At 40.9% G+C, this 16159-nt stretch overlaps 1 protein-coding gene across 1 annotated transcript in view; it reads right to left on the bottom strand.

Annotated features, from left to right (window-relative positions):
- Positions 1-451: 451 nt before the first annotated feature.
- DAPL1 (death associated protein like 1) overlaps positions 452-16159 on the bottom strand; it is a 23276-nt gene continuing 7568 nt past the window's right edge. The window contains exons 2-4 of the mRNA XM_003795965.2: positions 12565-12652; positions 10160-10220; positions 452-707 (exon numbers count right to left, since the gene is read on the bottom strand). Coding sequence (XP_003796013.1) covers positions 591-707; positions 10160-10220; positions 12565-12652 — 266 coding nt within the window. The 3' untranslated portion in view covers positions 452-590. The remainder of the gene's footprint in view (positions 708-10159; positions 10221-12564; positions 12653-16159) is intronic.

The raw sequence follows: 16159 nt of genomic DNA, 5'->3' as shown, positions 1-16159 counted from the left end.
CTTAAATTTCTGGGAGGAGTTGAGCAGATTTCCTCCTGAAACAAACTATAATTCTACCTACCATCCTCGATCACTTGGCCAAAGAGAATATATTTGTTATCAGGTTTTTTTTTATTCCCCTCACTATACCTTCAAAGCAAACTACATATTTATGTGGGAAACTAGAAAAGACATTTCATCTCAAGTGAAAACTTGAATTTCCTAAGGCAAACAAATGGAAAGACTCACTCCTTACATTTGCATAGGATATTGGTCTTTGCCAAACCCAGGCTAGTCCTTTCCAACCTCCGCCTTCAAGGAGAACTCAGTGTGGGTGAAGCAACTTGGGGAGCCGGAGTGGAATGCTCTCATATTCCAGAGTCTTTGCTCATTCTACAGAATTACATATGTAAATGTCAATGGGATCCAGCCTGGACCAAACAGAGGCAAAGGAACACAGTGGATTTTCAGTTTTGGATGCTTTATTATCTAAAGTCAAAGGGAGGTTAAGAAAGCTGTTTTCACTAGGCCTATGGAAAGCTCCTGCCCTTTGTGCTAAGCTGTCAGATGTTCCAGGCGATAGGCCAGCGGGCTGTGTTTTATGTCCTGGCTTAACATTTCCGAGGCTGCTGAATAATGTAGATCCTCCTCTGTGGAGCGGCCTTCTCCAGGGCAGGTGTGGGTTTTTGATGTGCCATGTGCACTGTCGCTGGAAATTTATGATTGAGCTAAAGGTGAGAAAGGAAGAAAAAAAATAAGCATGTTGGATCTTTTTGGTCATAAAATATTAAAGCAATAGAAAGGAATACAGTCGGTCAGGGGAATGTCACATTTTTGTTTATTTCTTTGATAATACCTCTTTTTTTCCATGCCACTTCTGGCCTTGGTCCATGAAAGTATATGTTAACTTGGGTTTCTATTGTTAACTTGTCTTTTATTTTTCAAGTTTTGAAGCAACATTTTAAAAAGTAGAAATGGTGGCTCAGCGCCTATAGCTCAACCGGCTAAGGCGCCAGCCACGTACACCTAAGGTGGCGGGTTCGAATCCCCAGCCCGGACCCACCAAACAACAATGACGGCTGCAACCAAAAAATGGCCGGGCGTTGTGGCAGGCGCCTGTGGTCCCAGCTATTTGGGAGGCGGAGGCAGGAGACTCGCTTGAGCCCAGGAGTTGGAGGTTGCTGTGAGCTGTAATGCCACAACACTCTACCCAGGGGGACGGCTTGAGGCTCTGTCTCAAAAAAAAAAAAAAAAAAAGTAGAAATGGCTAATTTATCTGCATCAGCCCTCTGTAATATCAGCAGTTATTCTGGCACTAGTATATATATGGGATCACTATATTCTAAGAAGGCCATGGGGATTTTTGGAGTAAGTCCTGAGAGGAGCGAACCTTGAACTGTCAACAACAACAACAACAACAACAAAAAGAAAGAAAGAAAGAAAGAAAGAAAGAACGAACCTCTAAAAGAAGTTAGAAAGAGTTAGAGTTATTTAGTGGTTCCGAGTATGTGAAATTATTATTATTATTATTATTATTTTATTTTTTTGCAGTTTTTGGCTGGGGCTGGGTTTGAATCCCCCACCTCTGGCATATGGGGCCGATGCTTTACTCCTTTGAGCCACAGGTACCACCCAAAACTACTACTTTTTTTTTGAGACAGAGCCTCAAGCTATCCCCCTGGGTAGAGTGCCGTGGCATCACAGCTCACAGCAACCTCCAACTCCTGGGTGCAAGCGATTCTCCTGTCTCTGCCTCCCAAGTAGCTGGGACTACAGGCGCCTGCCACAACGCCCAGCTGTTTTTAGTTGCAGCCGTCATTGTTGTTTGGTGAGCCCGGGCTGGATTCGAACCCACCAGCTCAGGTGTATGTGGCTGGTGCCTTAGCCGCTTGAGCCACAGGTGCTGAGCCCGAAATTACTATTTTTATAGGTCAAAAAAGGTGTGATATGGGCTGTTCCATATAGTTCTAAATGGCATGGTGAAGGGAAGATTGCGGAATGACTTAGTGGCTTTAGGTAACAAAAGTTTTCATCTCCACAGAAGGCATCTATGAGGAAACAAGCTTACATAGATTTAAACTAACACAAACTGAGACTTTATGACAAAAAGAGAAATTTCATATGGGACTATGAGACCTTATGGAATTTACATTAAGGGTAGATCAAGACTCAGAGCATGGTCAGTGCTGCTGAACACTTCAGATCATATAGTTTTTCCAGGAGAAGAATTTGGACCCAGTGACCTCTTGAGTCCAGTCTAGTTCCTGATTTCCAAGCTCACTGTTACAGCATAAAGATAGCAAAGGACATCTTTAACCACCAGAAGCCAGGCCTCAGCTCACTAGGAATTTAACTTCATCACCCCTGAACTCAGACATCTTTGCCTTGATGCTCAAATTAAACAAAAGGGGAGATAAACTGTTCGTGACCCCAAGTGTCACATTGTTTATGGTTTGTTTGGGCTCTTCTAAGCCAGGGAAAACATATGTGGCTCACATTTCTTCTCAAATATCCCTGCCCATGCCCGAGGCACACAACTGTCCCTTTCATGTGAAACTGGACTCCAAAAAGTCCTTTCTTATTGGTCCTAAAATATTAAACACACTGGAAGAATATTCACTGAAGTGGTAGCAATGGCTGTCTCTGGGGAGCAGAATTATGGGCACTTCCTTCTCTTTGTCTTTGCCTTACTCATCAGTAGTTTTCTAATTTTTTTCTTTTACAATGAGCAGGTACAAGTTATAGTACAATCAAGGTCAAGGATGAATTCTGCTGCTATTCTAGCAGAATGGAAAAAACATAACCAGTATTTATCATAAATGTTGCTTCAGGATCTAAAAAAGAGCCAGTGACTTTTTTTTCAGATCCATTCTCATCAGACCACATGACATGCACAGGGTGGACAGGGCAGGGTGTTTTGTTTTGTTTTTCTTTTAATGTTAGAACCAGAAGAAAATGTAAGAGGTCACTGACTTTAGTAGTTTGCCTCCAGCCTGGGTATCTTTAGTCACAACTAAAACAGATGGATTATTTCAGGGTAGCGTTAAATCACATTGAAGAGACTGCAGGGGGGGAGATTTATTTGGCAAATTACTTCAGGTCAAATGTAAGGTAGAAGAGGGTGAGGAAGAAAATAAACAAATAACTCTGATAGGCTAGAAATCTAGGCAATTAGCCAAGGCAAGGGAGGGCAAGATGACAAGTTGGAACTGGGAGGGAGAAAGCCACACGTGGAGTGTGGCTCTGAGGCTGCAAGAGAGATGATGGGCGGAGGTGGGGAGGGGGCAGGAGAACAGGTGTTAGAGCACACTTACTGCTCATCGCCAGGGTGGTCTCTGTGCGTTAGGGGCTACCTTGTCTTGGTCCTTTTTAAAAATTATGGTAAAATATGCAAAACATAAAATTTGCCATTTGAACCATTTTTAAGTGTATGCCCAGTTCAGTGGTGCTAAGTTTACCCGCACTGTTGTACAACAGTCACCACCACCCATCTCCAGAAACTTTTCATCCTCCCAAACTGGAACTTGGTAACCATTGAATAATAACTCTCTGTCCCCTCCTCCTCCCAGTCCTTGGCCACCTCCACTCTGCCTTCTGTCTCTATGGATCTGACTACTCTACCTGATAGCAGTGGAATTACGCAACGTTTGGCCCTTTGTGTTGGGCTTATTTCACTTAGCATGATGTCTTCAAGGTTTATTAATGTGACACTATGTGTCAGAATTTCCTCCCCTTCTAAGGCTAAAACATATTTTGTTGTACGTATATACCGTGTTTTCTTTATCTGTTCGTCCATCAGTGAACACCTAGGCAGTTGTTTCCACCTTTTGGCTATTATGACTAACGCTGCTGTGAACACTGATGTACAAATATCTGTTTGAGTTTCTGTACCCAGAAGTGGAAAGGCTGGAGCATATGGCAGGTCTATGTTTAACTTTCTGAGGAAGCGCCATATTGTCTTCCACGGCAGCTGCCCCGTTTAGCAGTGCGCAGGGTTGAGGGGTTATATTTTAACTGAGGCATTTAGACTGTGTTCTGAAAGTGCAGCTCAACTATTTCTGGGGAGAGGAATGCCACAGGTTAGAATGACTGGGACACTGGGTCAGCCCCTGAGGCCTGTTGGCCATCTGTGAGTTGGTTGGGACATTTCAAGGGAAGAAAATAAAACCAACAGGATTAAGAAGGAAGTGGAAATAATCCTGGTAAAGATAACAGCCTTAGATAGACGGCCCACAACCAGTAAGCTGTAAGCGAATGCTTTGGGGGCACCCACAGCAGGGTTTTATAGCAACTCTTGAAAATACGATGACAGGAGAATGGAGTTCTCTTTCTCATATTCCTGCCTTTCAGTCAGGAGCATCCTGCCGTACAGGGGCTTGGGGTTGTGGGTGGAGAGTCTGCCAAGGGTCTGTCACCAGAAATGATGAAGCAGTAAATAAAATGGTCAACACTTAGATGCATGAATTCTTTGCTGTAGATTTTGATATCCATGAAGATAGGGAGATTGTATTTTCACGCCCAAACTAGAAACACCTAGAAATAGCTTTCCGGAGTATAATCTACAACCAGCTGTATTTTAGCCTGACATTTTAACTTTGGGGAAGCTGTGGAATGTTCATCATTAGTCTTTGTAAAGTGATAGTGTTTGCAGAAGGAAAGGTGTTTCTTGTCTGATTCATTAGGGTCAGAGAATCTAGGGTAACCTCCTGGGAAAAAAGAATTCAAGAGCAGTATGTGCATAAGGATTATGCGCTGGGGGCAAGATATTGAACTTGGAAACTAGATTAATAGAAACTCCCACATTGAGAATTTACCTTCATCTTGTGTAGCCATGACCTCAGAACTTATATTTTTAGTTTCAGAAAAAAAGCAAAAGAATTGTGGCAAAGGTCTTTATGACTGCAGCTGTGAAAGAAATTCTAGATGCAAGAAAATGAGCTGCAGGTTTTGTTTCCGAGCCTGGAGTTGGGTAGTATTCGCAGACTGGCAGCTCTTTCATTCATCTTTCCAGGGTGTTAACTTTCAACTCCAATGTTGGCACTTAAATTTCCACACCCTGTTAAGCAAAGTGCTTAAAACAAAACATTCCACTTCTGTCAATGAAATTCAAGGATAGTCCTACAGTGATATTAATCTACAGAACAAGAGAAGCCTTTTAAAATTTGCAGATGCCTTTGATGGTTTTCTCTCCCTCGGGCTCACCTTTCACTTACATCTCACTGATTTTGCCAGTGGTGACCCACAATCTGGTAGCTTGAAAAAAGCGGCCCTAACTTTAAGCAGGCTTCAACATCCCACCACCACCCTCTGCCCCATAACCCAGCCCCATTACTAATGTTTTAATTGGATACTTTTATGTTCTGAGAAGCTTCACAACTATTGCCAAATTTAACTTCCACGACTGTCCAGAGAATTAACATGTTTGGCAGTATCATTCTCTTTCACTCTCTGCCTTAGTTTGTTTTTAGACTTAAGTGAATGAACAACCACAAATCCCAGAGTAGCTACGTGACATCTTGAAGGTCAAATAACCTCTAAGTAGTGGGTGGAACTTGCTGTAAGAGTAGGTCGCCCAGATTTTTAGCCTAGAGAGCTTTCAGGTTACATAATCTGTTTTCTGCAGGAATGCCATGTCATGTTGGCCTCAGGGAAGCATAAGTTTTCTTATTATTTAGGGCTTCAAGAGGTGGGGAGGGCTGGCTGAAGAGTTAGGGAGGGGAGGAGGAATGGGGGTGGTGAGAGAAAGAAGTCTACCTGAAGGGGGGAGGTGAGAAAATGCTTCCTACTTAGATTTGTATAATTCCAAGTCTTTGGGGGTTGTCTTCAGTCTCCCAAATCTTAACCCTCTGTTGGTTTTAAAGTAGGGTATCCATAGAGGAACAGCATACAGAGAGAAATTTCTGCTGCGATTGAGAGGTTGAGGAGATGGGGCAGATAAGAGTTTAGACTCTTAAGTTCTTAAAACAGGTATGAGAAATAACATGGTTCTTGGGGGGTAGATATAATTGTAGCTAAGGGTGTAAAGAAATGTTATTCGATGTGGAGATATGGCCCTAGATTCTACTACTGCACTTCTCCTGACCAATTGTATAGTGTTAAGTTTCTATGACAGTGTATAGTGTGGGGAGAATCATTGTAATGCAGGAAGAATGTACCCAAAGATATTTATATCTGTTTCTCTAAATCTCTTATATATCTTTGCATTTTTTGAATCCGTCTATATAATTTACGCAGCATTGTTTTTCATTTTTAAAAATCAAAGTATAGAGGCAGCGCCTGTGGCTCAGTGAGTAGGGTGCCAGCACCATATACCAAGGGTTGCAGGTTCGAATCCAGCCCCAGCCAAACTGCAAGAAAAAATAGCCAGACGTTGTGGCAGGGGCCTGTAGTCCCAGCTACTTGGGAGGCTGAGGCAAGAGGATCACTTAAGCCCAAGAGCTGGAGGTTGCTGTGAACTGTGATGCCACGGCATTCTATCTAGGATGACTAAGTGAGACTCTGTCTCTAAAAAAAACCTAAATAAATAAAAAAATAAAAAATAAAAATCAAAGTATAGGGTGGCACCTGTAGCTCAGTGGGTAGGGCGCTGGCCCCATATACCGAGGGTGGCAGGTTCAAGCCTGGCCCGGGCTGAACTGCAACCAAAAAATTGCCAGGCATTGTGGTGGGCGCCTGTAGTCCCAGCTATTTGGGAGGCTGAGGCAAGAGAATCACTTAAGCCCAGGAGTTGAAGGTTGCTGTGAGCTGTGTGACGCCATGGCACTCTACCAAGGGTGATAAAGTGAGACTCTGTCTCTACAAAAAATTAAAAATTAAAAAAAAAAAAGTATAATTTACCTACTATAAAATTTACCCTTTGTAGCATACTGCTTTTTGAGTTTTGACAAGTGCATACCATCTGTGACTACCACCATGATCAAAACATAGAACTGCCCCATCATTCCCTCAAATTCCCTCCCGTCATTTTGTGATCACCCCCTCCTTATATTCCCTGCTCCTGACAACCACTGATCTCAGCACACATCTAAGTGGTCAGCAGAGCTCAAACCCAGGTTGACTTTTTAAATTTAATTTTATTTTTTGAGACAGAGTCTCAGTATTTTGCCCTCAGTAGAGTGGTATCACAGATCACAGCAACCTCAAGCTCTTGGACTTATGTGATTTTCTTGTCTCAGCCTCCCAAGTAACTGGGACTACAGGTGCAGATGACTTTTATTATGAAATCCTACTACATTTCGTTGAATTATGGATTCAGGGAAGATTTTTCTTAGTGGTAGGGAAACACAGAGATCCCAACAATGTTCATATTTGAGATAGTCACTTAATTTTGGGATGTATTTTTATTGCTTGTTCCTTATCCATGCCTGGGATTAGAAGCTAAAATTACTGTATTAAGAGTTTTGCTAATATTATTAATATAACTTCATTTAATTCTCATTGTATCCCTGTGAAGTAGAACTAGTAATCACATCCTCCTTTGCAGATGTGGTAAGTGAAGAAACCTGCCCAAGGAGACACGGCTAGTGAATGACAGAGCCAGCAAAGGAATCAGGCAGTTGATGCTGATGCCAGGTCCTACCAGTATCTGTGTAGCTTAAGCCAAAGCCCTACTCCAGTAGAAGTGGAGTGTTAAAAGTATTCCATTTATTCATTCATTCATTTTTTTGAGACAAAGCCCAGGCTAGAGTGCTGTAGCATCATAGCTCACAGCAAACTCCAATTCCTGGGTTCAGGTGATTCTCCCTTCTCAGCCTCCTGAGTAGCTGGGACTACAGGTACCATAATACCTGCCTAATTTTTCTATTTTTAGTAGAGACAGAGTCTCACTCTTGTTCAAGCTGGTCTTGAATTCCTGAGCTCAAGTGATCCACCTGTCTTGGCCTCCTGGAGTGTTAGGATTATAGGCATGAGCCTATACCTGGCCCTAAAAATTTTTTTTTTCCTAAAGGCAAAAGATTTATAGGATCTGAAGAGAAAAACCAGAATATAAAAGTATTTTTTAAAAAATAGTACAATTGCTGCTAAAAGTATTTCTAACAGCACACCATCTTAATGTTTTCTGATGGTTTCCAAATACAACTTACTATTACTGTTTGTTTATTATTAATGCTTTCTATCTGAAATAAAGAAGAGGTATTTTTAAAATAGAAAGAGAAAGAACCCTCTGCACGTATGTCTACAAAACAGTGTGCGGACTCTGGCACCAGACCTGATCCGCAGCTGTACAGCACGGTCAGTCTTTATTGATGATTCCTTTTGAGCGTTTTGTTTGGAGTAAACACATAGCCTAGGGGAGCACATCTATTCTATCCAGTTACACTGAAAATTGTGGGTATTTTCTTGCCCCAAGGAACAGATGTTTAGTGACAGAAGCACCAGTGCATGAGATGCAGGAGTGGATGGCTTGTGTTACCCTGGTGGTGTATCACCCACCAGCCCTGCCTCTGAAGCCAGGAAGGCAGAGAGTCATTTATGACCTCACCCCAGATCTATCTGAGTGGGAGAACCAAGTCCTCCACAATAACAGGCTCTGTGGGGGTAGCTCAGCATCAAGACCTCGCCTCAGTGCAGTCTGCCCTATGACGTCAGGGACTTTAGATACACCTTTTCACTGCCACAAAACCCATGTTACTAACCCTCACAGTGCATTCCTTTTCCTCAGATGAGGAAGCCAAGGCACAGGAAAAGTCACTTGCCTAAGGTCATACAGATAGTGGGTGCTGGAGCTAGTGCCACCTAGGGACCTAGAGGCCAGCTGCACAGTTTCTGCTTGAATCTTTTTCAAAGGGCCTAATGGTCCTCAGGCCATTATTTTGCAAGTAACAGTAAATCTTTCTTCCACAGAGGATGCTTAGTCCTATCTCTTCAATAAATGTGGGAATAGCAGAAAGAGTGGTGCTTTATTACCCTGAATATAATGTACCTACCTACTAAAAATAGAAAAAGGGCCCTCACTCAGCTTACCTATAAAATTTAAACACAAACTATTGAATCCAAAAAATCAAACCACTGTCTACTTGTCAGGAGTTTTCTTTCTTCTTCTTTTTTTTTATAAAAGGGATCTTGCACTGTTGCCCAGGCTAGAATGTGGTGGTAACATCACAGCTCACTGTAGCCACAAACTGCTAGGTTCAATCAGTTCTTTTGCCTTAGCCTCCCAAGTAGCTGGGACTATAGGATTTACCACCATATCCAGCTAATTTTTAGTTCTTTTTTTGTAGAGATGGGTGCCTCACTATTTTGCCCAGGCTTTTTGGACTCCTTGCCTCAAGGGATGCTCCTACCTTTGCCTCCCAAAGTGCTGGGATTACAGGTGTGAACCATCATGCTCAGCCTGGGTGAGAGTTTTCTGAGTTTCTTGAGCTACTTTGAAGAAATTCAGGATATAGAAGTAAAAATAGCAATGGCTAACTATCTTTAGAAACAGACTTCACTGGATTAACCCAGCTGGCGCCCAGTCTTCCTCCAGCCCTAAACTGTACAATTCTCCACACTACCTTTGCCTCAAATCAAATATCTCCTTTTGGGAACACTGAAGCAGGGGGAAGGTCAGAAACTTGAATTCCCACTACACAAGCTGCCTTTTGTGAAAACACACCAACGTGTCTGGAAAATCTTTGGGATGGCAAAGTAAAGTTCTGCAAATTCAGCATCATGATTCTCACTTTATTGCCTATCTTATTTTTAGAATGGTTTATTAAATGGACACTTTAGGAATTTGGGAGAAACAGCTTTTCTCACCTAAACCACAGATTCTTTCACAAGGACCTCAAACCCCTGGGTTGGAAAAAACCTCAGTGGTCATCTGTTTATTTGCCTGGGCAGCCTGGTGCGCTGGGTAAATATGGACTTGGAGCTGGGTGGGGGCCTCACACTTGTAATCCTAGCACTCTGGGAGACTGAGGCAGGTGGATTGCCTGAGCTCACAGGTTCAAGACCAGCCTGAGCCAGAGTGAGACCTTGTCTCTTAAAAAAACCCATCTGGGCGTTGTGGTGGGCGTCTGTGATTCCAGCTACTTGGGAGGTTGAGGCAAGAGAATTGCTTAAGCTCAAGAGTTTGAGGTTGCTGTGAGCTGTGATGCTATAGCACTCTACAGAGGGTGACAAAGTAAAATTCTGTCTCAAAAAAAAAAAATTACCGACTTGGAGCATCATGTGATCTGCCTCACCCACAGCTTACCTTCTCCACTGGGTCATTCAGGGCATCCAGCATCTGTATTTTGGCAACATTTGCAATGACACTGCGAAGATGAAAAGAAACTTCACACAGAGCTTAAAAACTTTCCCACTAAAGGGGCTAAATGATTTATACAGAGGTCTGTCTCCTTGACCTTTAAGCTTTCACTCTGCTTGGCAATATCTAGATGATAAAAACTCTGCCACCACGTACCCATAGGCTACATACAACAAGCTCTGTAGGCCAAGTTATTATTTTTAACTTTTCACTGACTATTTTATATATATATAAAATGTACATATTATAAGTGTATAGCTTGGTGAAATAAATGAAGCTACTAGTCAAACCAGCTGCCCCTCAGGATAACCACTACTCTAACTTACAGCCCCATAGATTAGTTTTTACTGCTCTTGTCCTTCATAAATTGAAGCATCTACAGCATGTACTCTTTTGGGTCTGGCTTCTTTCTCTCAGGCCAAGTTATTTTGTAGGAGTGTTTCAATCAGGGCCAAGCCTGCAGTACAACGTCTTGAAGGAATTTCTGCACTTGGCATATTTTTTCCTACCGGTTAGTAGAAGTTATTAGGAAGTAGACAGAGATGGATGATGTTTAGAAATTTAGTTCAGATGATATATTTTTAAAGTGCTGTTTTCCAAGAAGATTGTCCAGAAAAATGAGGCCATCCTAGCTCATGGACATGCCCTTGTAGCCCACGGATAGACCCTCTTAGGAGATGAAAACAGCAGAGGGGAAGGAAAGCAGAGATAATGGAGATGAAGCCTGGGCGTCTCTTACCGTGTCAGATCTCACAAGGCCCTGGGAGGAGCCTTAGCCATTTTCTAGTGGTGATTTTTGCTTATTTTTCTTTAAAATGTCTCCCAAATTCTATAAGCTTCAAGCCCCACATAAGCTGTATTTGTCCCTGGTAATTAGGGCAAGGGAGGCAGCACTGTCTCTTGTTTAAATTCTTTAGTTCAGTTCCCATCTTTTAATAACTATTAGAAAGCAAGTGAGTTTTTAAAGAGGGTTCCAGTCACATCTTTATTGTTCTCTGGCCAACTCCTCTGCCCCCATTGCTCAGATGGTATTAGGATTAATAGTAAGTCCCTATTTTTCTTACATGCAGAGAAATGAATGATCTGACCACCCATTAGAAGTCATTTCTATGGCAAGATTTTTTAGTTCCTGAGCCCCTGGCTCAGGCGTATTAGCCAGTGCACCATAAATAGGGCTCATATTTGAATCGAGTTTTAGCAACAGAATAAGCTCTCAAAAATTAATCAGCTCTCAATTCAACAACAGTCTGATATCATTTACAGAGTGCATTCACTATTCAAGGAACTGTCCTAGATGCTGGGTCAGAAGATAAATAATGCGTGACCTCCATTCCTGAGGACTTGCAGCTTGGTTTTCATCATGTGATGGTTATTTTCTGATATCAGAAAAAAACCAATGGCTTGCCGCTAATGAGGGAAATCAGTATTTCAAAGTGGAGAGGGGAAAATCCTCAAAAAAATTCCTTCCCAGAAATTGCAAAGAAAATTTTCAAAGTGAAAATTTAAAAATAAGTTTGCATAAAAGAGTAAAAGAAATTGCATAGTCTGTTTCCCTCCACATTCTCTTTCTGAGACTGGTGTCATTTAACCTGAAGGAGGTGCCTTGAGCATCCTCAGATGGACTCCTTTTGATGCACTCAGCAGATGATTTATGGAAACCATCTGAAAATTAATAGTCTCTAAAGTGCTCTTCAATCGTGCTACTTACAGGAACCAGTTCTGCATGTTTCTTTCTTTTTAAAATGCACTTGTTTTGCTTAACCAAGGTTTAGAGCTGTAGGGCCATTTGGGTGTCTGATGCAGCCCACAGCTCTCTGCTGAGCTGGGAATAGCGCAGTGCAGTCAAGGTTATGGCTGAAGGAGCTGGGAAGAGCCTGCCTCAGTCTCTACGTGCCTTCTGGCTATGCCAAATATAGTGGCCATTAGTTTCTAAATAATTGAGTGATGAACTTAAAACAAAAAAAGGCATTTATTTTTAATTCAGGAGATTTGCTTCAGCAGAAAGCATATTGTGAGAACAAGGCCAGTCTAAGGACAGCATCTTAAAGGCTGATCTGAAAATAGGATGTGCGTCAGGTGGGTGCTTTTAGGACCAGGTCTTTTACGTACAAAGCCACTGGGCTGGAAACAGGAGAAGGATGGGTAGAGGTCAGGATGGGGGCCCAGAAAGGGCCCTCCCCCATGGCAGTCACCTACGCCTCCCCTCCACCCAAGTCACCACACATTGTGACCCTACCCCACCCTGGCTGGCTGCCTCCAAACGCACAGGAAGCCTGTCCTAACATAACTGCTGGAAGTGTAGTCATTCAAAACTCCTCAAGGTGATGAAGAAAAAATTAAGTAGTCCCTACCTTGTTTTCTCTAACGCTGGTTTTTTGGTATGTCTCTCCAAGATGCCGATTTCTTGTTTTTTGGAAATTCTCATTCCTCCAGCTTTTACTATAAACAAATAAGCATCAATATGGAAGTGAGAACAGTGAGAGAAGCCTTGCTTTGTTATTCCAGGTATGAATTTAGATTTGAAAAGAATTTTTGAACATATTTTTTAATGATCTAAACTTCTCTCTAAAATAACACAAAAAGTAAAAGCTCTGGGGGGGGCATATAAGGTAGGTAGAAGAAAGGCTGAGATCTACTTGTTTATGCTCAGAGAGGTAGAACCGAGGCTGAAAAAGCAGCAGAAGGTGACGCCTTAGATTTGGGGAGAATAACAACATACTCCCTTAGGCATTTCACTGCAGAACATTTTTTCTTATTATCAAACCAATTACGTTCTTCATGATAGCAACCAACAATTACAATGTGACCCTCTGTTTTCCCACAAGATTAAAGCTTATGTATGGCTTGCATTTTTCTTTTTTCAACCAAAGCTTTTAAAAGCCAGATTCTGAGAGATGAGCCAAAAGTCAGAGCATGCAGTGATAGCAGGCATTTAATTCAACAGAGGTGGTTCTGATTGCACCGGTTAGCCACCCTCCATCCCAGACCCCAAACCTCTGGTGTTGGCCAAACCCGGATGTTCTAATGAGTAATTAAACTGCATTAATAATCCTGTCATTCAAGAGATCAATTAGTGTTAATTAGGCTACAGATGACCTAACAGCAATTCGAGTGTTGAACAATGTCAGATGAAATCAACTTTTGAAAAGGAACAACCCATTTCAGATAGCAAGTCAAAGCAAATACTTTTTTCTGTTCCCAGGAAATTTGCACATCTAAAATCTGACAAGCTCCAATGAGAACAAGCTAAATGGACATTGATTTGTTTGAACCTGTTAATTCTTTTTATGAAAATGCCAGATTGGCAATTTTCTAAAACTGTGTTCCAATAAAGGGAAAAATAAAGAGATCCTATTCTATTTCTCAATCTTCTTGTGAATTGCCTTTGTATAGTTATTTAAAAGTTATTACTTGGCATTTTTTTGTTATGTAATGCCTACGTAAGGCACAACATTCAAAAGGCACCTTCCAGATTATCTCCCCAGATACTGCTAGTGTTATGATTCCTATGTCTCCATCCAGTATTCCATACATACACTTAGGTAGTATTTTTTTATGGTAGTATAGAATACACATTACATTGTTTGTTTATTTTTTTCACTTAGTCATGTATTTTGGAAAAGTTCCATATCTGTATCTATATCTGTGTCTTTCTTTTTAACATCTGCTTTAGATTTGGGTCATATGAACATCCCATGTTCACTTAACCTGTTCCCTGATGTTGGCGATTTCAGATGTTTCTAATCCATTGCTATCACAAACATGTCGTAGTGAAATCTGTTTATATATATAAATTTGTACAAGTAAAACTACATCCGTGGGGTAAATTCCTAACTGTGATCTCATTGGTTCTTAAGACTGTGTACATTTGGAATTTTGTTAAATCTTGCCAAATTGCTCTTCAGAGAGGTTGAACAAGTTTACACTCTGACCAGGCAGGATGACAGTGACCATTTCCCGATACCCTGGCAACAACTGAGCTAGGATCATTTGGTTTTGCCAACCAATAAGTGAAAAAAATAAAAATAAATGAAGATATCTCATTATTATTATTTTTTTTTCCTGAACACTTTATTGTTGGGGATTCATTGAGGGTACAAGATGTGTCACATACTGAGACCCCAACCCCCTCCCTCCTCTCTCTCTCTGCTCTCCCCTTTCCCGCCCCCCCACTGTGTCATGAATTGTCAATTAATTGTCATCAAATCAAGATTGAATACATAGGATTCATACTTCTCCATTCTTGTGATGCTTTACTAAGAATAATGTGTTCCACTTCTATCCAAGTTAATATAAATACTGTAAAGTCTCCATCTTTTTTTAATGGCTGAATAGTATTCCATGGTATACATATACCACAGCTTGTTAATCCATTCCTGGGTTGGAATATATATCATCACAGATGGACTATAAAATTACATCATTAATAATGTGGAAACAGCCTAATGCCCCCAACCCAAGGGGCATTTGGAACTCAAGGAACTAAAAAATCTTGCCTTGGAAATGCCCCTTGGGTTGGGGGCATTTAGGCTGTTTCCACATTTTGGCAATTATACATTGAGCTGCGATAAACAGTCTAGTTCAAGTATCCTTATGATAAAAGTTTTTTTTTTCCTTCTGAATAGATGCCTAATAATGGGATTGCAGGATCAAACAGGAGGTCTAGATTGAGTTCTTTGATGTTTCTCAGGCATCTCATTGTTTTAATTTGTATTTCTCATTTTTTATTTAAACTTAAGCTTATTTTGTGCTTTAGAAGCTATTTGTATTTTCTTGTCCATTAGCTGTTCAAATCCTTTGTCCTTTTTGTTTCTGTTGATTGCTAGTCTTTCCTATCTTTTTCTTATTGATTTATAGGAGCTCTTTGTCTATGAGATACATTGCAAATATATTTTTTTGTACCAGTTGCTGCTTTGGACGTTATGGGTATGCAGAAATGTGCTGCTTTCATGTGACCTTATCAATCTCTTACGGGTTTTGTGTCACTAAGGAAATCTGATGTTTTATGAACACCACTCCATGTTTTCTTGTAGGACTTTAATAATGTAATTTTATAGTCCATTTTTGATGACATATTTAGATCCTAGATCCTTCTAGAATGCATTTTGTGAAGTCACGTGGAGAGATACAAGATTTTTTTCAAATGATCTCAAGAAAATTGAAAAATCCATCTTTTCAGCTGGTGGCATAGTTCATGCCCACTAACTCCAGTGCTTTGGAAGACCAAGGGAGGAGGATTGCTTGGGATCAGGAGTTTGAGACCAGCCTGGGCAACATAGAGAAATCCTGTTTCTACATAATACAAAAATTAGCTGGGTCCTGTGGCATGTGCCTATAGTCCCAGTTACTTGGGAGGCTGAGGCAGAAGGAATATTTGAGCCCAGGAGTTCAAGGTTACAGTGAGCTATATCACACACCACTGCCCTCCAGCCTGGGCAACAGAATGAGACCCTATCTCTGAGAAAAAAAAATTCATCTTTTCTTTATTAATTTGAAATGCCCCTCTATGGTACATATAAATGTATGTGCATATGTCTATGTAAATATATACATATATATTTGGTAATACTTCTGGACTATTCCATCAATCTGACAGTTCTTATGCTATTATAACATTATTTTAATTGTTGATAATATAGTTTAATATCTCCCTTATTATATTTCCTTTGCAGAATTTAAACTAGTAAGATTATTTTTAGTTTTCTACGTAAACTTTAATTTCTATTTCAAAATATTAAGGGGGTACAAGGTTTTTGTTACATGGATAGTTTTATAATGCTGTAGTCAGAGCTATAAGTGTGCCCACCACCCAGATAGTGCTCATCGTACCTGTTCTCCCTTCCCACATGAACTTCAGGATCAGTTTGTCCATTTCCTCTTTAAAATCTTGTTGGTACATTTTTTAATGCACTTGCCATAAAATTTATAGTTTTGTTTTTTTTTTTT

The sequence above is a fragment of the Otolemur garnettii genome, unplaced genomic scaffold, assembly GCF_000181295.1.
Source record: "Otolemur garnettii isolate 467f Iridium unplaced genomic scaffold, OtoGar3 scaffold00098, whole genome shotgun sequence".
NCBI classification, from domain to species: Eukaryota; Metazoa; Chordata; class Mammalia; order Primates; family Galagidae; genus Otolemur; species Otolemur garnettii.
This window is presented reverse-complemented; position numbering and strand designations above follow the sequence as displayed.